The 26,719-nt window shown below is 35.2% G+C and overlaps 1 protein-coding gene across 1 annotated transcript in view; it reads right to left on the minus strand.

Annotated features, from left to right (window-relative positions):
* LOC139141138 (ligand of Numb protein X 2-like) overlaps positions 1-26,719 on the minus strand; it is a 73,286-nt gene that overhangs the window by 33,345 nt on the left and 13,222 nt on the right. The window contains exon 2 of the mRNA XM_070710742.1: positions 25,905-26,414. Within this exon, the coding sequence (XP_070566843.1) occupies positions 25,905-26,188 (284 nt within the window). The 5' untranslated portion in view covers positions 26,189-26,414. The remainder of the gene's footprint in view (positions 1-25,904; positions 26,415-26,719) is intronic.

Consider the following 26,719-nt stretch of genomic DNA (forward strand, 5'->3'; position numbering starts at 1 on the left):
ACAATAGTAAATCCTTATGCGATTTTGACGCACACAAAACAAAATGAGCTTTTACCCCCCCCCCCCAAACGAAAGAATTACGTTTGTCTTGCGTCAGCTTTTATTATCGACGGCCCCTAACATGTGTAATATGTAATTTGATTGGAAATGTTAAACTCAATTAGCTGTTCTGTTTTGTGTAAAATACAGTTGAAGTCATGTTGAAATGTCCAGTTTTCAACTTGTCAATACAGCCAATATCAGTGTGCCCTTTAACAAATGTGTCTTTCTGAAAACTTTCCGTCAATTTGGCAAATAGTGGAAAATTCTTTGTGTCAGCCCTACATGTATATCTTTACATAAGAGCAAAAATTTTGCTTGCGTCACAGGCAATTTGTTTGCATCATGGCGTGTCATATTGGCTTAGAGGGCACACTGGCCCATATATTGTCACAAGGCAATATTAGCCTAGATGATAACATTGCATTTTATACACCACACATGAGGCTGGTACAATGTACTTCAATTTACAGTTCTCAAGGTGAAGAGCAGTAAATACTGAATGTATCATTTTGTAGAATGACAATATTATCAAAACTTTTTGCAATTGTCCCTTTCACTTAAAATCTTTATGTTTGTCTACTTTTTATTACTCAAATAAAATTTTTCTCTCCATTTACTTCAACTGCTTGAGACAGTACATTATAACTCCTTGTTTTCGGGCCAGGCCTTGAACAAAAATAAACTTCTTTCATCACATGTATTAATTTTGAAGAATCAAATAACGACAGTAGTCTAGGTAGAAAGTGTGAGCAGTGTTCACTGTGTACATGTATGTGTTCTATCACAATAGCCTACTTGCAATGAGTAACTTAGTTCACAGACGGCCTTCCCAGACTCCTTTGTTCTGTGAAGGCCCATTGTTTCTTTGTAGAGGCCACTGTAATTCTATAGCATACACACTTCTGATTGTCACAAAGCTAGTAGACTGATTTATGTATAGGCTGTTTGCTGTGTTTCTTTTAAAAACCTTGAACACAAGAAAGAAGGCTTGATACACTTGTAGTGGCTGATGAGCTACTTCATAGGTTGTGATCTCATGGTTTTATCATTTCCGTGTCAAAATTTCACAAAGTTCACTTTTTTCATTACTATCGTATCAAGGTGAGCACATGTCATTTAGAACTGGTGTTTCTACAAATTGTGCCAGCTGCAGAGTCAACATTGAAGACTTGGACATGTATAATTATTTCCAATGTAATTTGCACAGAAATTGATGAGATCATTAACTTAACATCTGTTCAGATTCCAAATTTCTCCTTAAAAATCACAAACAAAGGTAACAGTCAGGCTTGAGCTTCTAGCTGACCTACATGTATTTTGTAGTCTATCTGGCTGTCAAAATGGAGCACCAGAACAGAAATCAGGTCTGTGTGTTTGGTTGTTGTAATAAAAAAATAAATTACCACTACCAATATGAGAACCATATAATCCACAAGATTTTTAGAGGTAAACATAGATACATTCATGACTGTTTAAGAAAAAGACAGGAAAACTGTCAGTTTCAGAAAAGTGCAGTGGGCTCTAACCCTTGCCTCAGGTTTCTTGCATTGAGGATCCGGACCAAGCACAAAATCATTTGATCCCCTTGCCATACCGTACGGTTATTGCTTATTGTTCACGGAAACATATCTAAACTTCAAATGGTTGTCATTATGCAAGTTTCCTCGCTACTTGCTCTGGTCTTATGAGTATTTTATTAATAATATACTGTATATAAATATACCAGTATAAATAATATACTGTATATAAATATACCAGTATATACATTAGCTGAACAAAGAGTAAGGGATTTATGCCGGGGAAAAAATCTTCATGGCAAAACTTAAACCCCTTAGCAGATCATTTTTCATTTTTGCTTATACCAAAAAAATTTCATCTAACTGCAGAGAAATTATTTTGATTCCCTTTATATTAAGCCATATTGTGTTTGAAAATACCGTATCACTATTTCAATCTTATGCCATGGATTCGTCGGTTGTTCCGTTTTTTCTATTCACTCATCGTGGCCATATATGACTTGAAAGTCGAAAATTATTTAGTCATGAAAATCTAAGTTGCATGTTCATCGCAAATATTTGAAAAATTTCTGTGGTCATGTTTTGGTAAGCATTTTTACATACGATGTTTTTGATTTCAAAGCATCGTATTGAAAAAAAGGCCAAAAGATGGGGCTTTCAGGGTAGAGGTCTTCTTGCTACACTGAAGTTTTCATGTGTGTACCTTGAACTGATGCAACTGGAATCAGATGTATAACATGTTAAAAGAGGAAACACTGGAAAGGTTTTGGAGAAAGTTGACACAGATATAGACCAATCCTCAAGCAATTTTCACACACAATTTCTATGAATAGATATGCCGCTGGTTGCATTGTCTGATCCAAAACAAATATAGTAAAAGTATGGACAAAGGTTAATACAAACATGTTGCCTCATTTTAAGTCATTTTCTATTTTGGACAGATACATTGTAAGCATAGCACAAATACAGATGTAAGAGTTTCATATTTCTCTGTGGTGATAAATGTTACATGTACTTGATAACCTAAGATATCACATAGCTCTATGTGTGAAACTAAAGGATATCTTTTTCTAACAAGTCAGTTTGGGTCAGTATTGTCAGCCAGTGAAGCGTTAATGGACAGGAAAATTACCAGCTCTTATCATGACAAATGGGAGTGACTAAGTCTTGTTTTTAGTTTTGGCAAACAATCACCTTCTGTTGGTTTAAAACTCTCAAAAATACAATAGTCAGCCTGGATGCTGCTGTACAATAGACAGCTGTGCCTTCTTTTGCGTGCTTGCAAAATCTTGTTTCTGATTTTGAAGTCAACTGAGGGAGTGATTTGTGCAGGTTCTATAACACTGCTGAATGCAAACACCATGACTTTACCTAAATTCTGTCATTGGCAAAATATCACTGACAGTCATAATAGCAACTTACATTTATAGAGAGAGAGAGAGTAAAAACATTCTACGAGTACAGCCAATTTTGGCATAAAGTTAACACTGAAATTATTTGCAATGTATCACTAGCCTAATTTGGCAGATTCTTTGTTAGTAATAAAAAAGTTCCTTCAAATATTACCGGCTGGCTGCAGATTCTACATTAAAGTATAAATACAAAAAAGTGCAGTCTTGACAAGATACATGTAGATGCACTGTACAGTGTGCACATAAATACGTAAAAACGTCATTTTAAATGAATTCAGCAAATCAGAACTTTGTTGTCTGTGAGCTTGAAAAATCTATCAAAGTTCTCCATAAATGTTTATTCAAATTCCTCTTAGCAAACAAAAATAAATACTGTGTGGGTAGAAAAATATTCATAATATGATAGTTTCGGATAAATTTGCCTTTTCCAAAGCCCTAACAAATAAAATTCTGTGAGTGATGTTACTTTATATCTTAACGTTAATCATACTGAACTACTATATAGAGCATGATCTTTGAACATTTCATACATATGAAATAATAATGGATTCTAGCAATATTTCAGTTTCATAAAAAATTTAATAACTTTTTTTTAGCAAAAAAAAGATCAAAATAAGTCTAAACGTTTGGTAAGGAGATTTCAGTAAAATGCTGAAACAGTCTTTGATGTTCCCTTTATTTTTTATACACATAAACATTTCATCAGTTGTAATCTGAAACACCAATATGCAAATGAGGATGCAGGGTTTCAGAAACTAACAACAATTGATATCATCATTGAAGTTTGCCTGCAATGATCAAATATGACATGACAATGCATAACATCCAGCTATGATAAAGCAACTTGCATATTTACATTAGAATTATTTTTTTTGTGTGTGAAAATGTTGATGTCATTACAGAACACTGTGGATGCACCATGGCTGATATTTGTTTCAAGCATGTAGTTGATCTCATGGGAACCAATTTGCGCATAATTAGATATGATCAATGGCTCACACTGTGCACACTGGGTGATAATGAGATAGTCATACTGTGAAATCTTTACTGGTGGTTTTGGTTTCTTTACCAGGTCAGAACCAGAGGTCAACCATCACACAAACATGCAAAGTGTTCCTGTGTACACAGTTAGTCCAGTCTAGACACTGAAATGATCTACAAAATTGTATGGATCCTATAACAGGATCATCTTTCAGACCATAAGACCTAATTAGATGCTATTCAGCGACAACAACCAACAGCTAAGAAGCTTCAAGCCTTAATTTGAATCCATTGTTTGGCGATACCACATAAATCGTTTTCTATTAGTTCAGTTTCCAAACACGTTGGACTTACAATGACAAATACATACCTACCTTATACCACGGAAGGGACTGTGCTTATACATCATGCTGTTTGGTTTGTTTTTTCTTTTCATATTCACTACAAAACACAGATGGTCAGAGATATGGCAACACACAGATTTGAATTTCATGGCGACCACTGCTACCCAGGATTTGCAAAATGCAATGTTGCACATGTGTAACTCCATCAAAACTGTGCAGATGTTGAAACCAAAGATTAATATCTACAGACTGTCCTATTTACACGCTTTTCATGGCTTAAAACACTTACATAAAAGCCTCATTAACTGTAATTTTGACAGATTTCAAAAATATTTTCATACACTAATACTACCATAGACCCTTATTTTTTCTTGAGGGTCTATGATACTGCTCTAGTTTCTTGTTCTAATCCCCACAGCAATTAGGAGTACCCCTCAGCTCACCAAACTTGGGGCCAGTGACAAATGAAACTAACTTCATGCCCGGTGTGGGGTTTTACCTCTATTTCCATCATATGCAAATTTGAACTTGCTATATATCCACGGTTCTGCCATGGAAACTCTGTCATGTATATTAAACATGATACATTATCAATGTTCTTAAACGTCTGTTATTCAAATACCTGTCAGCAGTTTTTACTCCATACAATCAATTTCATAAATTTATCAACTTCCTCTCCAAGATATTTTTGGCTTCTGAACTTCAATTTTATAGGGAAGGATTGTAGGGTTGATATCAAATGCAATTCATGGTTTTAGTTTCATTTGCTCAGTATGTTTTAATTCTCAACTGTCTATTTTGGGTGAATTTGTTATTATTGACAATCAATTGCTACCTTGAATGTATGTGTCTAAGTAACATTGCCCCTGACAAATCCACCACTATACATGTTATACAAATACTGTTGATAAGGTACACATGTACACAGGGCATACATGTATGTATTTAAATATGCTATACTCTAAATTTCACCTCAATGTCTTTGCATACCTGTCCTAACTCACCACTGAAAACAAGAGAGTTTGGCCAAACCATGGTGTTGTCAGGATGTGCACTTGAATAATTGATCAAAAGTAAATGACACCTTAATTTTACAGGTAAAACATGTAGAAAGCATTTTTATTACAGTTTTCAGTGAAAGTACTCTGGCTGTTTGGAGTTTTACTCATATTTTTTGAATCATGAGTGTCTAAAACCAGAACTCAATATTCTTTGTGTGGCTTCGGCATAAGGCTTCTAAAAATGCTTTCAGTATGTTCCACCTGAAGGCATTACATAGCTAGGATTAAACTATTAACCACCAAACCTAAACCCAACTATTCAGATTCCTTGAACTGAAAAACAACAGGATCCATTGTTCAAGAGTTTCCTTCAGGCATCTTTTCTAAGTCTCAAAAATTTTATTGATTCTTTTTTTTCTCTCTGAGATGCCTAATGATGCCCTCAACAGAACATATAAAATGCTGATTTTGATATTTTTCCAAATAAATTTCTGGGAATCTTTGGAAAAAGGCATGCCATTGTTTGTAATGTTTACAATTCAGAATGGAGAATACTACATGAAAAAACATGTAACTTTATTAATTTTTCTGGATTTCATTTTTTGTTTTGGTGATAACGTTCTTGTTGGCACATTTGAGTTCATTATGATAGAACCAAACATTGGTTCATATGAAGTTCAAGTATTACATGTGTAACAAGTTGTATCTACCTGATGCTTCATTCTACAGTCTACCTGTTACTTCTCCTTCTATATTTCCATCATATTTTGGATGAGACCAACATATTTCTTCAATAACTTCACACTTAAAAGTTTCCAATTGGTAAATAAGCAAAATTCTACTTAATTATTTTACTTGTTAAAGTTAAAATTATTATAAAAATGTTCTCTTCTACGTCTTTTAAAGTCATTCTTGTATTTTGAACACACATCCCTTGGCAAAAACGCTATTACAAAACATTAAAAGAAACAACAATCCATGGCTTACTGTGCGTGGTGTAACACTGGTAACCATGGGAACAAAACAGCTGACCCCCTGCACTAAAGACTTTTAGATTGACTCAATGAGGGCCTTTTTATAGATTTACTTTCAATACTACATGAAAGCCCATAGCATAAAAGACTAATTATTTTGACTTGCAGTTGCATAATCAGTTCACACACAGCTCTTGAATCCTAAAACCTGAGGCAAATTCTCTTTGAACACACAGTCTCCATTCTTTCTTCTGTGATTGTGTTTGATGTATTTTCCATAATTCCTTACTGATGAAAATACTAAATATTTAAACATTGCTCAACAGAAGCTGAAAAGGGTTGGTATAAATTGTACCGGATTTCCCGCATATTTATTTAAACTGTCAGCAGTCAACCCATGACTGGATGCCACTGATGTTATTGGATATATACACAAAAGCCGGTTTTTGTATTGAGTTTCCCAATCAATGAAAATCAGGAAAGTATTTGGCTTCAAGTGGTGGAATTGTCAGCTGCTGAATTCACATCGGAAATTCAACACTGCAAAGCCTATAATCTTTAGTGATTGGCATTCCTCAGCGTTGTTTTCTAACTGCAGGCCGATTGAAGCCTACAGCATGATAAGCAGGCGCACTTAGCTCTGGATACCAACATTAAGGTAGTATGCTCATGGAATGACAGATTTTAAACTTTGCTCAAAGTTCCCTTCAGAAAACTTGAAAGCATTCTTTTTAATAAAAGTCAAGAATAGTCTGGCCACTTTATTTAGTAAATAGAGAAACACAAGACCTAAAATTCACTGCAATTTAGATTAAAAATGGCTGCTGCTATCTCTATGTTATACTGTGTGGAAAAAATTTTATCTTTTATTTCAACGAAAACGGAATGGTGAAAATGTCGTTTCATCTACCAATTTCAAAATTAGTCCACACTAACAGACGACAGTGTTTTTATTGTGAAAAGCTGAGAGTCAGGACATCTTTCTTCGAGCTGCATTCTACCTTAAGAGTGTTTTTACACAGCAGGAACACCATTTGATGTATCTACCGGGTATATACCGGTAGTTCTATCAGCATTCAGTGAGTCATGGACTCTGCTTGGTATTCAGCAGAAAAAAAAGAATTTTATTTCCTGTTCAACAGCTTTTGGAATAAACAATTCAGCTCACTGCTATCGATTACAGCAAACCTAATTTCCTATATCATGCCTGCAAGGAAGACTTTTCCAAATCACAAGGTTACATGGACATGTAAGGTTTCTATGAATACCATTAACAAATACGTAGGAATTATATTTCCGTCTCTCTTTCAATTTTCAAATTACGTTTTGTCATTACTATAAATAACTTGATATATTGACTTGCAAAAATTAATGAGAAAGTAGTCTTCGTGCAAAACTGTGATGCTATTTCAACTCTCTTCCTTGTAGGAAAATTAATTTTTTCCGATTTAAAGTACCTTGATCTTGACACTAATGACAGCACTACTATACCGGTATGTATACTAAGAATATCTGTTAATGGGAAAATCTACTGTCTCTGACAATGATGTGATCATGTTTATTTCACATAGTACAAGATTTATTTTCATTCTACTGATGGGACATGATTAATCATCGGATGTCATAAATCTGCCATCACTCTGTAAAACATAAATTCTTTTGTACACATAATTTCATGTATATGCTTGACATCAGGTCATGAAAGTGTATATTTATTATCAGCTTATGAATGTAAGTAAGGTTTTATTTGATGCATTCATCATAAAGTCAACAGAAACATTAACAATTTCTGACATGATAGATGAACAAATAAAATACAGTTACACAAGATGGCAGAATTTCTCCTTTATTTTTGAACATTCATGTACAACACAGAGGAAAAATTTTGGCTTATACATCCACCAACCAATGAAATGGAAGGTGAGTCTGACACAGACTGTAACTTCTACGGGTTCTCTGGATATGCTAAATGAAAATTAATATTTGCCATTTTTCATATGATGCATAACTTTCACCGCCTTTCCTCAATAAAGGACAACACAGTATATTGTGTATGGTACTGTATCTGCATAGATGGAACATCAAGACACTTCACTGTTGCTATGGAAACTGTCACATGACTACTTCTGACCATTCAGTAGGGCTAGTTGCCATGGCACTACCTGCCATTTGAGACCATGTTATTCAACAAGTTATGGAAATACTTGCATTCTGGATAAGGAATGGAATGTATGACATAAATGCATACACGTATGCTTGAAATAGGCCTCGTACAAACAAACTTTTAATGGTTGCTTTAAGAGAAATTGGAAAAATGAAACACTGCTAAACTTATTACAAATGTGACAAAACTTATGTTTCATTTACCATTGTGGTAATTATGGTTGCATGAAAGCAAATTTGATAGATTTTGAATGAAAGTAAAATAGAAAATTCTGAAACTAGATAGAGAAAATCATCATCATTATCTTGGTTGGAAAGTAAAGCCTTGCAATATGGAAAATTTGTTTTCATTTTTGTGGAGTCAGTGATACTTCACATACCTAATTTGAAATTGAAATATATAGCATTCACAAAGACCTCATATTTTGACAGACATTGCCTCTGAGAAAACATGTTATGATCACAGCACTAAGCAATCAGACGTTCATCTGGAAAGAATTTCTAAATGAATATATGAATATAACTGTCGCTTATATTGTAAAGAATAAATATTTTCTTTCCTTTTGCCTCCTCCAGACCATATTATTTATCATATATGTATGATAACATAGGCATGAAAAGAGTCATTACATAACCTTTGAAATTTTTGTTGTGCTGCAAAGTAACTATGCAATAACATCAATATTGATCTACAAAGCTTGGAATAGGAGGAATGAAATTGTAAAAATTCTGAATCTATTTGTGCAAGTAATTGGTCTCAAAGTCTTTGGTAAATATAGAGATAAAGTTTACTTACATGATAAAATGATATTTCACAGCACAGTTGGAATTTAAATAAAAAAACGCAGCATTTCAACAATTTGAAAACACTATTGCGTCATTGAAAGTATTGTACCTTAAAAGAGATCAAGTTGTAGAGATTTTCTAATATTTACTATCATACAACCCTCCGCCTTAAATGATAAATTCAGCTCTACATTCGGCCGCTCCTTTTCTGTATCGCATGTAAATGCTCGATCTCTGGTAATAGCATAGATGATGTACGTCTGTTGTATAATCACTGTATTTCTGGTACGTTCGATGTTATTGGTGTGTCAGAAACTTGGAGAATTGATAACCCAAGTTTATTTCATATGCCAAATTATTCTCTTGAGCTTAAGTGTAGAAACACAGGTCGGGGCGGTGGAGTAGGTGCGTATGTGCACTCCTCCCTCGATTATAAATTGTTGAATTACAATGTAATGCATTCGGAATCAGTATGGCTTGAAATCTGTGGTACTAAAATCGTATCATTGTTGGTGTACTGTATCGCAAACCAGGTACTAATATTGAGGAATTTGAAAACAGCCTTTCTGATGTTCTTTGTACTGTTAAATTAGACAAAAAGTATTGTATCCTTATGGGCGATTTTAATCTCGATGTTACAAAATCAGACCACAATGTTAGAAGCTTCATATCTAGAATGCAATGTTTTCACCTTGAGCAGTTAATTTCACTACCTACTCGGCTTACAAGTACATCTAGGTCAACAATTGACCACATCTATACAAATATTAGCTCTTGTCAGATAAATGCTGGTACAATTATTGCAGATATCTCAGACCATCTCCCAGTATTCTGTATTTTTGATAATTTTCACATTCATTCACCAATTGTAAAGTCATTTTATAAGAGAGATTTCAGGCGTTATAATCGTGACAGTTTTGTTTCTGACCTACGTAATGTTGACTGGGATAGCGTTTTTAACACCAGTGATAGCAGTGTCGACATTTCTTTTGATTTGTTTAACAATCTTTTTACTCAGGTATGCGATCGCCATGCTCCCTTGAAAGTCAGAACTGTTAAAACAAAAAAGAAAAATAATCCTTGGATCACTAAGGCTATAAAGAAATCTATTAACACCAAGCGTAAATTGTACGCCCAAGTTATCTCCAGTCACCATGATCCCAGGGCAGTTTCTCGTTTTAAATCGTACAGAAATATTCTCACAAGCGTTTTAAGGAATGCAAAAAAGAATTACTATGCTAATTTATTCAGCGTAAATAATGGTAACAATATGTGGAGTGTTGTTAATGAATTGCTTGGTAAGAAAACCAGCCCTGATAAAATACCAGACCGCCTACAGGTTGAGGCAAATGGTGTTGAACACATTTTGACTGACCCAGCTGATATTGTACGGGGTTTTAACCACTTTTTTGTAAATGTTGTGTGAAAATTTGGCAAAAAATATTCCACATTCTGCAAACGATTTTAGGAATTACCTTAGTCAAACTTAGACAAACCCATTTTTCTCCAACCAGTAACACAGTATGAGGTTCACCAACTTTTAGTAAATTTAGATGGCAAAAAAGCGAGTGGATGGGACAATTTGCCCCCGAGACTTCTCATTGATGCAGCCATTGTCATTTCAAAACCTCTGGCCCATATTATAAATGATTCCTTTTCAACAGGTGTGTTCCCCACCGCTTTGAAAATTGCCAAAGTTACGCCCATCTTTAAAAGGGAGAACGAGAACTTGTTGGGAATTACAGACCAGTGTCTATTCTATCATTGTTCAGTAAAGTCATCGAAAAAGTAGTTAACAAGCAGCTTACCTCATACCTTAATAAGTTTAACATACTGTACAAACATCAGTATGGTTTTAGAAAGAAGCACAGCACAAAGTTATCTTTGATTAACTTAGTAAATTATTTGTTGCATGAAATTGACGAAGGAAATTCTACTTTAGGGGTATTTATCGACTTTAGTAAAGCTTTCGACACCATAAACCATGACATTTTGTTGTCAAAACTTGAGCATTATGGGTTTAGGGGCCCCTGCCTACACTGGATACAAAGTTATTTATCAAACCGTTCTCAATTTGTTCAATTAAATGACAATGTGTCAGAGAAATTTAGCATTCATCATGGTGTACCCCAAGGATCAGTGTGGGTCCGACTTTATTTTTAATATATATAAATGATCTTCCAAATGCTTGTCCTTTTTTTGATTTCCGTTTATTTGCTGATGACTCCAATCTTTTCCATACTTACTCTGGTTCAGATTTTATAGATCTTACTGCTGTATCATCTTACTTAAACGATATACAATTGTGGTGTGATTCCAACAAACTGACAATAAATAGGAGTAAGACAAATTTTATTATATTTAGAGGCCGACGTAAGAAACTGAATGTCTCGGGTTCTGTTTACATCCGTGACGAGCAAATCAGAGAGGTTGATGTTGCCCCTTTTGTGGGTATTTTGTTGGATAAGCATCTCTCTTGGTCTGAACATATTGATAAGATAAATAAGATTATTCGGAAGAAATGTGGAATTTTGTACAGACTCAGATCCATTTTACCTTTACACATTTTGTTACTTTTGTACAATGCATTTATACTTCCCCACATCAGCTACGGCCTAGAAGTCTGGGGAAGTACGTACTCTACACGCTTAAACTGTATCTTAGCAGCCCAGAAAATGATTGTTCGCACGATGATGTTCAAATCAACCACAGACCACTCAGCTCCTTGTTTCACTCAACTTAATATTCTTGATGTTTTTAAACTCCATAAATTCCTTCTAGGTACCTTCGTGTACAGCTTGATTCACAAGCATTCACCACATATATTATCAGATTACTTCAGTGTCAGTTGCCATGACTATAATACTAGAAATTGTCAACTTCAAAACCTACGTCCATATCATGCAATGACAAATTCAGGCCAGTTTGCTGTTTCTTTTTCTGGAGCAAGAGTTTGGAATGACATACCTTTCCATATAAGTCCACAAACTCTCTCCATAACTTCAAACACACTTTTAGACAATATTTGATCAATCAGTAACAGATTTCACTTTTGCCATGTAGTAATTTAGTGATCTTCTACGATATTGTAATTATTTCAGCACTTTTCTTTTATTTACTTAAAGAACTATTTGTTATTGTTATCATGAGCCCCCTTTGCTAACTGTTTTTTTCAGACAAGCTACCATGACGGGGTTTGGGCTAGACTAGCTGTAAGCTATTTCCCGACTCCCCATTTACCCTCTACATTGTTATTTTCTCCCTCTCGAGTTCATGTGTCATGTAATTGACTTTTTCAAATCGGGTAAATAACACAATTATTATTATTATTATTATTATTATTATTATTATTATAAAATAATGAACACTTTGCGTTTACATCCTGCTATGCATTTCAAAGACAGATTTCACGAAAATTGAGTTAGCAGAAGTTGAAAAAGTGTACATGTACATACAGGTTTTACAAGAAGTGATGTACCGGTATATCAACTGCAACAGTCTTTGCTTTTTCACTGAATTTTATTCAATTCTACAGTGGTACATGTATTTGGTGAGGAATTTTGAGCATGGCCTTTCCAGAGACAGGATCTCTGCTTCAGCAAAAATTGCTTCATTTCTGCTTCAAGACATCTTGTCAGGCAGAAAATGTATTTATGTACCGGATGTATTGATAATTGCAAACACATGGCAGACATGCATAAATATTATAAAGTACATGAACGTGTGGGTACAAATTGTTATGAGTTTTAGTCCGTGGGCTGGAGGGGCCCACCGTGCACCCCCCCCCACATCCCTACTTCTTGGGTATTTTTTTGTTCTTTAGGACCTGCTGAACAAGAAAAAAGATGTTAACATTGGATATTTTGGGATGCACTACCTATCTGGGCTGGTTTTTGATTTGCATGTACCGCAAAAAATGGCGAAAAATGGGTAGGGGTAAGGGGTACTATATCCTCCCCTACATTGAGTAAACTAGCATGAAATAGCACAAACTATACATTTTTGGAAAGCTGAGATTCTGCTCTTTATGAGAAACACCAACTTTAGCAAAATTAATTTGTGTACACAGAATAGGACGACTTTAGAATGAATTTTTTTGACAATTTTGAAATTTTTACCCAAAATACGATGTAACAATTGTGATTTACTTGTTATTAAGCAAAATTTTGACAGCTTTTTGTGTTTGAATAATTTATTCCCACATATTAAACAAGAAAAAAGTGTTAACATTAGATATTTAACTATACACTACTTCTCTTGAGTCAATTTTGAATTGCGTGTATCTGTATGGGGTGTGCAAAAGCTAGGGGTAGGGGTACAACATTCTTTCCTTGATGAAGTAAACTGGCTTGAAATGCCATATACCTTATAGTTTTAGAAAGCTTAGATACTGGTCTTTCTAAATGCATAAAGTTTTAGTGAAAAAATATGACGTCATAGAATTGGATAACTTTAAATCGATTTTCTCTGGTAATTCAGTATTTTTAACCGGAAGAAAATACGATAACTATTGTTTCCTCCTTATGAAGCAAATCAAACACATTTATGGATGTTATTTACTAATTGCAATGTGCTGAAGTTGAAAATAAATGTCAAAATTGGGTATTTACCATGCATTATTGTCTCCAGTCACTAAAATAGCAAGTTTTGCTACATTGGTATATCGTGAATGGGCATTTTATTGTTATGCAATCAACTAAAGCACAGCCTTAAAAAGAAGACTCGAAAACGTGCACACATAGTCATATTGCCATTTTCTCCTTCAAGTAAATAGATTATTGACGACTGTCTATTGTTATAATTTTATTTTTTCTATAAAATAATTTTGTTTAAGGCGTATTTGGAAAATTGTCTATGCCTCCTTGTCTTACTTTACATACAGCAAGCATTACTAACAATCTATTAGGCCGAGGCTAGAGGGGCGTCTACGTGCACCTCCCCCCTCACCCCACAGGATAACAAACCTGTAATTTTCAGAAGCCTTGGGATCCCTAGAATAAGAAATGGGATTTTAACAGACAAAATATAGGGACTCAATAGCTGTTACGGTCATGTTTTGAAGGGTACCACAAAATCACGATTTTGTGACCCACGTGGATTTTTGTCAAACCTGTCTTCTTGTATGTGATCTGCTGAGCTTACTGTTTACATGACCTAGGTTATTGGGTATCATTAGAAAGGTGATTTATTCTTCTTGAAAATGGTATATAGCAATATGCAATATCTTCTATAGTTTTCATGAAATAGGGCCATAATTTACCCCATACCCCAAAGTTTTATGTCACAAATTACTGTCAAAACTAATCTAAATCCACCAATTATTTACCTATACATAATACAAAAGGCAATACTGTGTATTAACTTTGTGTTATTTGCTACAGGTACATGTTAGAAACTTGGAATAAACTTTTAACAGAAAAAATATTGGGATCCTGTAGCTGTAACAGTCATATTTTGAAAGGTACCGAAAAATCACAGTATTACTGACTCGCATTCGTTTTCGTTAAACCTGTCTTCTTGTAAGTCTTCTGCTGAGCTTATTTTGAACATAACGAGACCAAGGGATACCATTAGAAAGTTAATTTACTCTTCTTGAAAATGATATGTTGCAATATGCAATATCTTCTATAGTTTTCATGAAATAAGATCAAAACTTACCCCATACTCCAACGTTTTATGTCGCAAATTACCATCAAAACTAATCTCAATTCTACCAATTATTTTCCTAGACACATTACAAAAGGCAATTCTTGTATAAAATATATTTTATTTGGTACAGGGACATGTCAAAAATATGAGTTAGACTTTAAAGAGACAAAATATTGGTATTGAATGACTGTTACTGGCATGTTTTGAAGGGTACCGTAAAGTCAGAGTATTACCGACTCGCATATGTTTTTGTTAAATGTCGTCTTGTAAGTTTTCTGCTGAGCTTACTTTTTACCATAGCCTAAATAATGGGCCGCCATTGGAAAGACAATTTATTTGGCTTTAAAATGACATATTGTAATATGCAATATCTTCTATAGTTTTCATGAAATAGGACCAAACCTTACCCCATACCCCAAAGTTTTATGTCACAAATTACTGTCAAAACTAGCATTTAATTACGATAAATTCTATAAAAAAGACAAACTTTGTATGAAACCTATTTTATTTGTTACAGAGACATTTCCAACTATGTAAGATACCATTAACAGGATAATTAGTATGATTTAATAGCTGTGTTAGCATCATGGTTTGAAGGAAAGCAGGATATATGTTGCTGAAACCCGTGAAATTTTATTAAACAAGTTTCCATGAAATTTATCTGCCAACCTTTATTTTATCCGTAACGCAGATTATAGGGTATCATTACAAAGCTTTTATCACTCTTTATTATAGCTTATGATAAAGTGCATTAGCATCTGAAGTTGTAATGAAATGGCAAAAAACTTACCCCATCCCTTAGTTTTATTTGCAAACTACATCTGTTCGAAAACTTTGCAGTTTGCGAATTTGGGATATGGGGTAAGTCTGGTCCTATTTCATGAAAACTATTAAAGATATTTCATATTACAATATGTCACTTTAAGGCAAAATAAATTTTCTTTCCAATGATAGCCTATAAGATAGGTTAGAGTAAAAAGTAAGCTCAGCAGATGACTTACAAGATGACACATTTAACAAAAACACATACGAGTGGGCAAGACTGAGACTTTACAGTACCCTTCAAAACATGACAGCAACAACCATTCATTCCCAATATTTTGTCTGTTAAAAGTCTATCTAATATTTGTAACATGTCTCTGTAGCAAATAAAACAGATTTCATACAAATCATTGCCTTTTGTAGTATGTCTAGGTAAAAGTTTGGTAGAATTTGAGATTAGTAGTGATAGTAATTTGCAATATAAACTTAGGGGTGTTGGGTAAGTTTTGGTCTTATTTCCTGAATACTTAAGAAGATATTATATATTACAATATGTCATATCAAAGAAGAAAAAATTACCTTTCTAACGATAACTCAATAGCCAGGTTATGTTAAAAAATTGGCTCAGCAGATGACTTATAATAAGACAGGTTTAACCAAACGTATGCGAGTTGGCAATACTGTGAGTTTGTGGTACCCTTCAAAATATGACTGTTACAGCTACAGCATCACAATATTTTTTCTGTTAAAAGTTCGTTTCAAGTTTCTAACATGAACCTAAAGCAAATATACTAAATTTAATACAAATCATTGCCCTTTATTATGTCCCGTTCAATAGTTGTCAGAATTTGAGATTAGTTTTGACGGTAATTTGGAATATAAAACTTTGGGGTATGGGGTAAGGTTTGGTCCTATTTCATGAAAACTATAGAAGATATTGCATATTGCAATATATTATTTTAAAGGAGAGTAAATTACCTTTCTAATGATGCCCAACTTGCTACATTATGTTAAAAAAGTAAGCTCAGTAGAAGACTTACAAGAGGACAGCTTTAACAAAAATGTATGCGAGTTGGCAGTACTGTGATTTTGCATACCATTCAAAATATGACTGTTACAGCTAGAGCATCTGGATATTTTTCTGTTAAAAGTTTATTTCAAGTTACTAACATTTACCTGTATCAAATAAAACAAATTTGATACAAAGCATTGCCCTTTGTATAATGTCTAGGTAAATAATTGGTAGAATTTAAGAATAGTTTTGACAGTAATTTGTGACATAAAACTTTGGGGTATGGGGTAAGATTTGTCCTATTTCATAATAACTATAGAAGATATTGCATATTACAATATGTCATTTTAAAGCCAAATACATTGTCTTTCCAATGGCAGCACATAATCTAGCCTATGGTAAAAAGTAAGCTCAGCAGAAAACTAACAAGACGACACATTTAACAAAAACATATGCGAGTCGGTAATACTCTGACTTTCACGGTACCCTTCAAAACATGCCAGTAACAGTCATTCAGTACCAATATTTTGTCTCTTAAAGTCTAACTTATATTTTTGACATGTCCCTGTACCAAATAAAATATATTTTAAACAAAGAATTGCCTTTTGTAATGTGTCTAGGAAAATAATTGGTAGAATTTGAGATTAGTTTTGATGGTAATTTGCGACATAAAACGTTGGAGTATGGGGTAAGTTTGATCTTATTTAATGAAAACTATAGAAGATATTGCATATTGCAACATATCATTTCAAGAAGAGTAAATTAACTTTCTAATGGTACCCCATTGGTCTCGTTATGTTCAAAATAAGCTCAGCAGAAGACTTACAAGAAGACAGGTTTAACAAAACGAATGCGAGTCAGTAATACTGTGATTTTTCGGTACCCTTCAAAATATGACTGTTACAGCTACAGGATCCCAATATTTTTTCTGTTAAAAGTTTATTCCAAGTTTCTAACATGTACCTGTAGCAAATAACACAAAGTTAATACACAGTATTGCCTTTTGTATTATGTATAGGTAAATAATTGGTGGAATTTAGATTAGTTTTGACAGTAATTTGTGACATAAACTTTGGGGTATGGGGTAAATTATGGCCCTATTTCATGAAAACTATAGAAGATATTGCATATTGCTATATACCATTTTCAAGAAGAATAAATCACCTTTCTAATGATACCCAATAACCTAGGTCATGTAAACAGTAAGCTCAGCAGATCACGTACAAGAAGACAGGTTTGACAAAAATCCACGTGGGTCACAAAATCGTGATTTTGTGGTACCCTTCAAAACATGACCGTAACAGCTATTGAGTCCCTATATTTTGTCTGTTAAAATCCCATTTCTTATTCTAGGGATCCCAAGGCTTCTGAAAATTACAGGTTTGTTATCCTGTGGGGTGAGGGGGGAGGTGCACGTAGACGCCCCTCTAGCCTCGGCCTATAGATTGTTAGTAATGCTTGCTGTATGTAAAGTAAGACAAGGAGGCATAGACAATTTCCAAATACGCCTTAAACAAAATTATTTTATAGAAAAAATTTTAAAAATTAAATTATAACAATAGACAGTCGTCAATAATCTATTTACTTGAAGGAGAAAATGGCAATATGACTATGTGTGCACGTTTTCGAGTCTTCTTTTTAAGGCTGTGCTTTAGTTGATTGCATAACAATAAATGCCCATTCACGATATACCAATGTAGCAAAACTTGCTATTTTAGTGACTGGAGACAATAATGCATGGTAAATACCCAATTTTGACATTTATTTTCAACTTCAGCACATTGCAATTAGTAAATAACATCCATAAATGTGTTTGATTTGCTTCATAAGGAGGAAACATAGTTATCGTATTTTCTTCCGGTTAAAAATACTGAATTACCAGAAAAAATCGATTTAAAGTTATCCAATTCTATGACGTCATATTTTTCACTAAAACTTTATGCATTTTAGAAAGACCAGTATCTAAGCTTTCTAAAACTATAAGGTATATGGCATTTCAAGCCAGTTTACTTCATCAAGGAAAGAATGTTGTACCCCTACCCCTAGCTTTTGCACACCCCATACAGATACACGCAATTCAAAATTGACTCAAGAGAAGTAGTGTATAGTTAAATATCAAATATTAACACTTTTTTTTCTTGTTTAATATGTGGGAATAAATAATTCAAACACAAAAAGCTGTCAAAATTTTGCTTAATAACAAGTAAATCACAATTGTTACATCGTATTTTGGGTAAAAAATTTCAAAATTGTCAAAAAAAATTCATTTTAAAGTCGTCCTATTCTATGTACACAAATTAATTTTGCTGAAGTTGGTGTTTCTCATAAAAGCAGAATCTCAGCTTTCCAAAAATGTATAGTTTGTGCTATTTCATGCTATTTTACTCAATGTAGGGGAGGATATAGTACCCCTTACCCCTACCCATTTTTCACCATTTTTTGCGGTACATGCAAATCAAAAACCAGCCCAGATAGGTAGTGCATCCCAAAATATCCAATGTTAACATCTTTTTTCTTGTTCAGCAGGTCCTAAGAACAAAAAAATACCCAAGAAGTAGGGATGTGGGGGGGGTGCACGGTGGGCCCTTCCAGCCCACGGACTATTATGCCACATTATGAACGCTATGAATAATGAGATCAGTATAAATCTATTCTTTTCTAGGGATGTGCAACTGTGACCTACATGTAACTCAATGCCAGAACTGTTCATAATTAAACGTGTACCACTACTTAATTTACTGATTGACACCATATCTCAGGGGAGCAGTTCCCTGTGTGCACGCATTACATGTATTCTATTCATAAAACTTTTAAAATTTGGAATGATAAAATTGTTTTAGGCTTAAAACTACTGTACACTGTTTTTTGTCAAGTAACATTCAGAGAAGACCAGTATTTACAGGTGTACATGTATGTACATAAAATAAATTGTGAGAATTCCAGCTCTACAAATTTGGACAAGTGAAGGTATCATTCATAAAACAATGAAATGCAATGGTTTGAAGAAATATCCAATTTAAAGATGAAAAATCTTTAACATTGACCTGTATGTGAGAGCTTGACGAAGTTGATAGACCGTTTACTGGTTGATAATAAAGATGTATAGCTGTATGGGAGTCAATGCTCATTTAAACAGATAAAAAATATCAATTCTGCATTCCATTTCTATATGAAGAAAATGTTATCCAGAACTACCGATAGTTTTTGGGGTTGTCAAATCCTGACTACTCAAGGAATAGTCTGAAAACTTTTGGTGTTCTCAAATGTATCTTTTTGTTGGCAGTTTCATGCATGTTTTGGATATATCTTCCTTGTGATTGGTCACTCAAGTTCCTTTTCACAGCTGATTGGTTGGTTCGTGAATAATCACACAGGGCCAACACAAGGCATGTACAGATGGACTAAAAACATATGAACAAATGGCTGTGCTATTTTTCTCATCACTGAAAGATATTCATCAGCAATCACAAAATAAAGCTTACATTGAAATACCTTGAGACTAAGCAGCATGATGCATTTAAATAATCTCAGAACATTCATCATCCCGGAATTGCAATAGTACTGTTTGAATTTCCCAAGTCACTTCTAAATTTAGTTTTCCCATATAATGCCGGAACAATTGTCATTCTGTAGCTATCGTTTTCCTAGCTTCCTACGATAGTAAACATAAGCTTTCCTGATGGAACGGAAATCCCACTGTTCATGTACATCCAGATGAACATGGAAATATATTCCCAGTGGATGTACATCTTGCTCCATGCTGATTGCAGCCAATATCCTGGATATACAACACCGGATCAGTTCTTGACAAGATTCAGTAGAAATGCTGAGGAATGTGTAGCATTACAGCCCTGGGTTAATCAGATGGTGGTTTTGCACAGATGTACAAGAACATGCAGACATTTCTGTCTCCAGTGAATTCAAAGCACAGCTGACTCAATACCAGATTGAAGCAAGATATTCCTAAGTGTGCATTTTACAGGGTTCCTAGCCAGAACGTTAAATCTTTTACTGTCCCCTGATAATGCTGACACATCTAACTTTGAACGCTAACAACTGTTCTGTATATCTATGATTAATATTTGATGTCAATTACCAGCATTGCAGCTCTTCCATTTTTAGTATGCATGGATTACAGTGTGCTATAATCTGCCTAACACACTCACTGTGTACGGGCTCACCATAAATATGCCAGTCACATCCTATACGGGGCAAACTTTTGAAAGTACATGTAGGTCACTGCCTGAACCAGCGATGGCCTCAACTAAATTTAGTTCAACCTGGGCTAGGTTTAATCAGTGCGACCAGTTTTATATTCAGTCTATTGCTGTACTTATCATAGACAAGATAAATAGAACTCAAATGGTGCTAATTATCGTCTGGATGAACAAAAGTGCAGGTATGGTCAAACGATGTTTGGAATGCCACGCAAATATAAGACACATCAACTCTTGCATTGAAATCCAAAAATACCCTATTAGCTTGTGCATGCTAACCAGTAGCGTCACAAAGTTTTATGGGCCATCAGTGGGTGAAAAGTTATTCTGGCAAACACAGTCACCTGTGAAGTTTCCTCTTACATGTATGGTATTGCTGGCCATGTGTTGAGCTGTGCCAGGCAGTGTGACCTCTGTCATGTACCAGTATGTATGTGATTGTACATGTATCTACCATACATTTCTCAATAGAATACAAAACTGGCTGAGTACTGGAATTCAAATCTAGGCCTCTACATATCAGAGATTCATACCACATACTGGGCCATTCACTGTACCAAAAGGCGGGTCACTACACAAATGTTGATCCTACCCCAAAAGTTATTGGACATTTACCAGTTCTCATGGCAACAAAAATATTCCAATTTTGTTGACAATTCTGACAGAGAATACAAACACACAGATGTAGATGTTTGCATGTTATTGCAATAACTCTAACAGATGGGTATTTACTCTGGATAAAGAAATACATTTGTAAATTGCATGTTACATTTCATACGTCCTGGTCTCTATGATTAGCTTTCACAGCGAATCAAATGGGAAAAAGTATTTTTCTGCCAGTACAGTACTGTAACTGTACTGCATTTGGATGAGTTTTTAACTATTTTTGTTTTGTATGTCAATTGCAAGTTCTTGTCCTTCTTCCCAAACATATTGAAATACTCATTGTTTAGCTTGTCAACACAGCATCTCTATACGTGTAAAATGCATTGTTATTGTTTGCATTTCAATTCTAGTCTGAACCAGAATTTACTTGTCAACAATAACAATGCACTTTACACATGTACAGGCTGAATACTGTGTATCTCAACTTGCTCTGGGGAGCAGAACAAGAAACTTTAGTTGGCGTTAAACATTAAATATCATTAAAAAGTCATCAATTGTTACAGCAACTGGTCCTTTGAAAGACCTGTACAAGTGTTCAGTATCTACATTGTATATTTACGGGAAGAGCTAAGAAATGCTGTGTGCATGATGTCATTTGACATTCTTACCTTGCTAAACCAGGGTTCATACACTTCAAGTAATCAAAATTCCAGGACTTTCCAGGAGTTTTTTTGCCATTTTCCAGGAGTATTTGTGGTTGAAAAATACCATTTTCCAGGAGTGTTTGCACGATAAAGCTTGCAATTTTAATAAGAATCATACATACACTAATGTTTCTAATTTTTTCATTGTCCACAAAACTTCAGCCCATAAGACATCATTTTGCTGACAAATGCAGTCAATGACGAGTTGACAGGTTTTGACGGTGACGACATCTTGAATAACATCGCTGACGATTGAGACAGTTGCGAGTTGCGAGTGTGGTGTCAAGACAGATAAACTCAGGGAAAGCTTAGAATTAGTCGATGACTTTACATTTGATGAAGATCGGGCAAAGAAATCATTAATTTTTTATTTACTTGCTCCTGTTTTTTTCCTACCAGAGCTCGATGTTTTGCTCCTTTAGCTATAGCGTGGCTTTTCATAGCCCCGCGTATGATGCTATGTGCTCCCTGCATTAGGCCAAAAAAAAAATTGTGCTGTTCCGATTACATGGTTTTCAAAAATAGGGTAGGTAGGTAGGGAATTTTTTTTTTTTTCATTTTTTTTTTATTTCTCAATGTGCATTTTGTATGCTTTCAAACAAACTACCAGTGAACAATTTCCTCATGAAATGCACTCAAATTGAATACCAATTTATTAAAATAAAATATTCATCAGTAGAATTGAAGTGTGTGGTTTATTAGACTGCCACGGAAATTGATATGGCTAAATTACAATTCTTTGACAGGAAAGTGAACTGTTTATCCACAGGTAAGTCTGACTTGTAAGAACTGACACAACACAATATTTACTGTCATCAATGCAGTGTTTCATCTAGGATACTATACCAGGGGGGATTGGTCCCCTCTCCTGGAATTTTTGAGGGGGATTTTAAAATTTTGGGGGGATTTAACTGAAACATTTAAGGACATCTTATGTAAGTTTTAATGTTGCAGTGATGTCACTTGTGATATACATACTACAAGCCATAATCACTTGCTTACACAATCCAAGCTGCTGGCTCCAAACACCATCCTCTATAAGATTTTTTCAAAAGTCAACAAATTTGGGTGTCACTGTTGTGAATGTATAGGGCTTCCAAGAGTGGCGGACGGCTCATTTATTTCATAAGCTTTAATATCCCTAAAAATTGTAGCATATTCCCTCATGCTTAAATATTCTGTATGTTTGTTTGCACATGTTCTGTAAGTTTGCTTTCATAGGGCTTAATGTACATTCAAATCACAAAATTAACAACAGCCAGCCATTCCCATTGTACCTTCAAGGGATTTTTTTATTTTTTACTGAACTGTCTGCACTACACAAGCCAAGAAAAAAATCTATTGTAGTTATAAAAGAATGTTTTGTAGCTTCTGAAAAAATAATGTGCTTGTTTGTCACGTTTTTACTGTGCGTATATCATCCCTCACTACTGTAAGTTTGGATCAACATTGCCCTTGGCAAACCAGTGGGCTGTGTTTTGTAGTGACCTAGCTGGTCTTGTAGTTTTGTGCGCAGACTCAGTAGAGCTAAAACGAACAACTTAGAGGGTCAGATCCCTTGTTTTGAATTGAATGCGGAGTTGAGTTTTTCTCGATGTCAGATTTGCTCCAGTTGCTTTTTTTCAGTCATTTTAGAATGGGGAAAATAACAAACAGAAAGGTTGGTTGTCACCGACAGTTAATTTTAGGGTTTATTTGCTCTGAAAAATGAGTCAGTGTCTGTTCACTGAATTCAAAAACCGGGCCCATGTGCCCATTGACACCACAGCTTGCTTCAATGCTTGTGCAGTCTGCACTGAGCACGTTTCTGTACCAGTAAAGTCCAATATTAAGTCCAATTTTTCGTGTCAATTTTGCTATCAGAATTATTTTCAGTGTTATGGACATTCATATGATGCACAAAACCTTCAGTTTGTCTCCTTTTCTCGATCGTGCAGAGATGATGTGACACAGAAACCTTATCGGGCTAGGGCAATGAACTTTTGTGAACGTAACTCTCAACTGGCTGATAGGCTTTCATATGCAAAATCAGCGTACGGAAATTTACGCGTGGTATTGTTTCAAAAGCATTTTATTGAAGTAGATCAAAAAGTATCAAAATCGAACTAAAATTAGTTTCATGCGTTTCACGTTTTTTCATATCATTATTTTACTTCCGGGTTTACGAAGCTCTAAAAAAGTCTAGGGTCGGGGGGATAAAATTAGAGGTAGGTCGGGTAATCGGAACAGCACATATTTTTTATTTTGGCCTTATAGAGCCTCCCACTACGGCCCTGCTAAGGTCCGTAGACATGTGATCCCAATTTGGACCGCACACGAAAAACTACTTTTCTAACTACTTTCGGCCGAAATCAACTCGATTCCGATCTATGCCTACCAGAATGACTCAACCGCTCACAGACTGCAAAAAAGAACTGTTCGCATGACATCCAAAACCATTAGTTCGCTGGTGATGCAGGGTGAGGGGCACAAAGGCCAGCAATATCTCCCATGAATGTACCGAATGGCGAGCCACGGGAACACGGAGCATCATTCATACGCAGTGCTAGGCTTTTCGATACATCGAAAGTCTCACAAAGTTTGCATCTTGCCGCGAATTTATCTTGCGCCCGCTCAAGCCATCCTATGTACTCGGGCTGTTTCAACCACGGTCCCTCACGGTCCCTCCACAAAAGGCATTGCTGTGACTGATGACCCGAACAAGCTTTAAATTTCAACACGGTCCCTCCACAACCTACTCTTGCATACTTCGCTGTCGCTGTACGTGCGTGCAAAACCGTGGATAATGGAATACACAACATGGTCTCGCCCACGCTAGTACAAGGTTACCCCTTTACGACATTATAAGAAACACTACTACGCTTTCCAAATTTTGTCTCGGGAGGGCTCCCCACCTGTCGCAAAACATCTTTTCGCATTTTTGCAATTTTGACGTTCGACAATTATACTGTTTGACGTTCGCCCTTACGATCAGGCCGTTCTCGACCGTGTGCAATAGTAACTAGCGAATTTCCAGGAGTTTTCCAGGAGTAACTTTTGATTTTCCAGGAGTTTCCAGGACTTTCCAGGAGTGGTTTTAAATTCCAGGACTTTCCAGGACTTTCCAGGAGCGTACGAACCCTGTAAACGCGTGTTTATTATTGATGTAAATTGAAAGGGACAGTAGCTGTAACTTTTGATTATTTCTAAGGGTACTTAAGGGATAATCCACATCAGTTGTCTAGTCAGTTTGTATCACAGAAACATGGCACTTTGTGAATACACAGTGCAGAGGTAAAAATGACTAGGAGTGTATCACAGTTCAATGTTATGTGGGGAATGTTTCTATTTAATAATTATGAAAGTAAAGCCCCCTAGACAGGCACATGATAAATTACTGTTGTTCAACTGGGCCCAGTATTTGTGATGTGTGAGGAAGACATGGAAAGGTATCACTTTGTATGCAGAGTGAATTCAAAATGGATCTGAATGCAATTACTCACTCAGAGCTGATGAAAATTGTACTCTTAGACAGCTAATCTGATGGATTTGTAAACGTAGGATTGGCATACTGTATGTCAGTATGTACAGTATTAACTTTGTTGAGAAGTAGAGAGCAAACAGCACTTGAGGGAAAAATGTAACGAAAATGACAATTAACATGACCAGATTGATATACACATGTTTGGAAATGTGAAATGCGATGACATAAATGAGAAATATAACATGTGAAATAAAATTATTAAAGTACTCACTTTTGCACCATGATACTGGCCTGTTTACAGTCCTTGCTGGTTAGCGGTCTCCTATCGATGGGGCACATTTTCTTGAGCCTGAGAACACTTTTCAAGCACTTTGCGCAGTAGGTGTGTCCGCATATCGTGTCCATGGGATTAACTAGTGGCTGCAAACACACCTGACATACAAGTTCCTCATCAACTGCTTCATAGTAATCAAATAAGTGATTTGTTCCCATTTCGTGCAGTTGTCCACACACTGCACAAAGGAGCACTTGCTTCTTCCGACTTCTTGCGCTCATCTTACAACACTCCTCCTGCGATGTCTTCTGTCTCTCTGTGAAATTTGTTTCGCTCAGCTGCTCTGTGTCAGTTTCTTATTGCCGTGGTGACACATCTGATTTTGAGCTGGCTTTTAAAGTCATTGAATCGAGCATCATCCTGTTGTCATAGAAACCAGTTGTTTACATCCATTTTCTCTGCTCTCCATGAGAATGTCAAATTGCCGTGAAATTCTTTTAAGGAAAGCTACAAGGAAATGAAAATTGAAGAAAGCCAAGTTACTTGAGGCAAATTTGGGACTTCTACTGTGCTTGTAAAATAAAATTTTTCAATGCCTAACTGCATACAAATGTCTCAGATGCAAATAAACAATTCTTTTGATGCAACATCCAGGAATTGAAAGGTTTGGCATTTACATGCACAGCAGGCATGACATTAAACATTTACCGGTACTTAAAGTTCATGCATACATGTTTTCTATTATATGGCTGCTGTGAGCTTTGTCAGAATGTGGGCATGAAAACTGTTCCAAGCATGTGATCAAAAGATTA

Source organism: Ptychodera flava, chromosome 9 (assembly GCF_041260155.1).
Source record: "Ptychodera flava strain L36383 chromosome 9, AS_Pfla_20210202, whole genome shotgun sequence".
NCBI lineage: Eukaryota > Metazoa > Hemichordata > Enteropneusta > Ptychoderidae > Ptychodera > Ptychodera flava.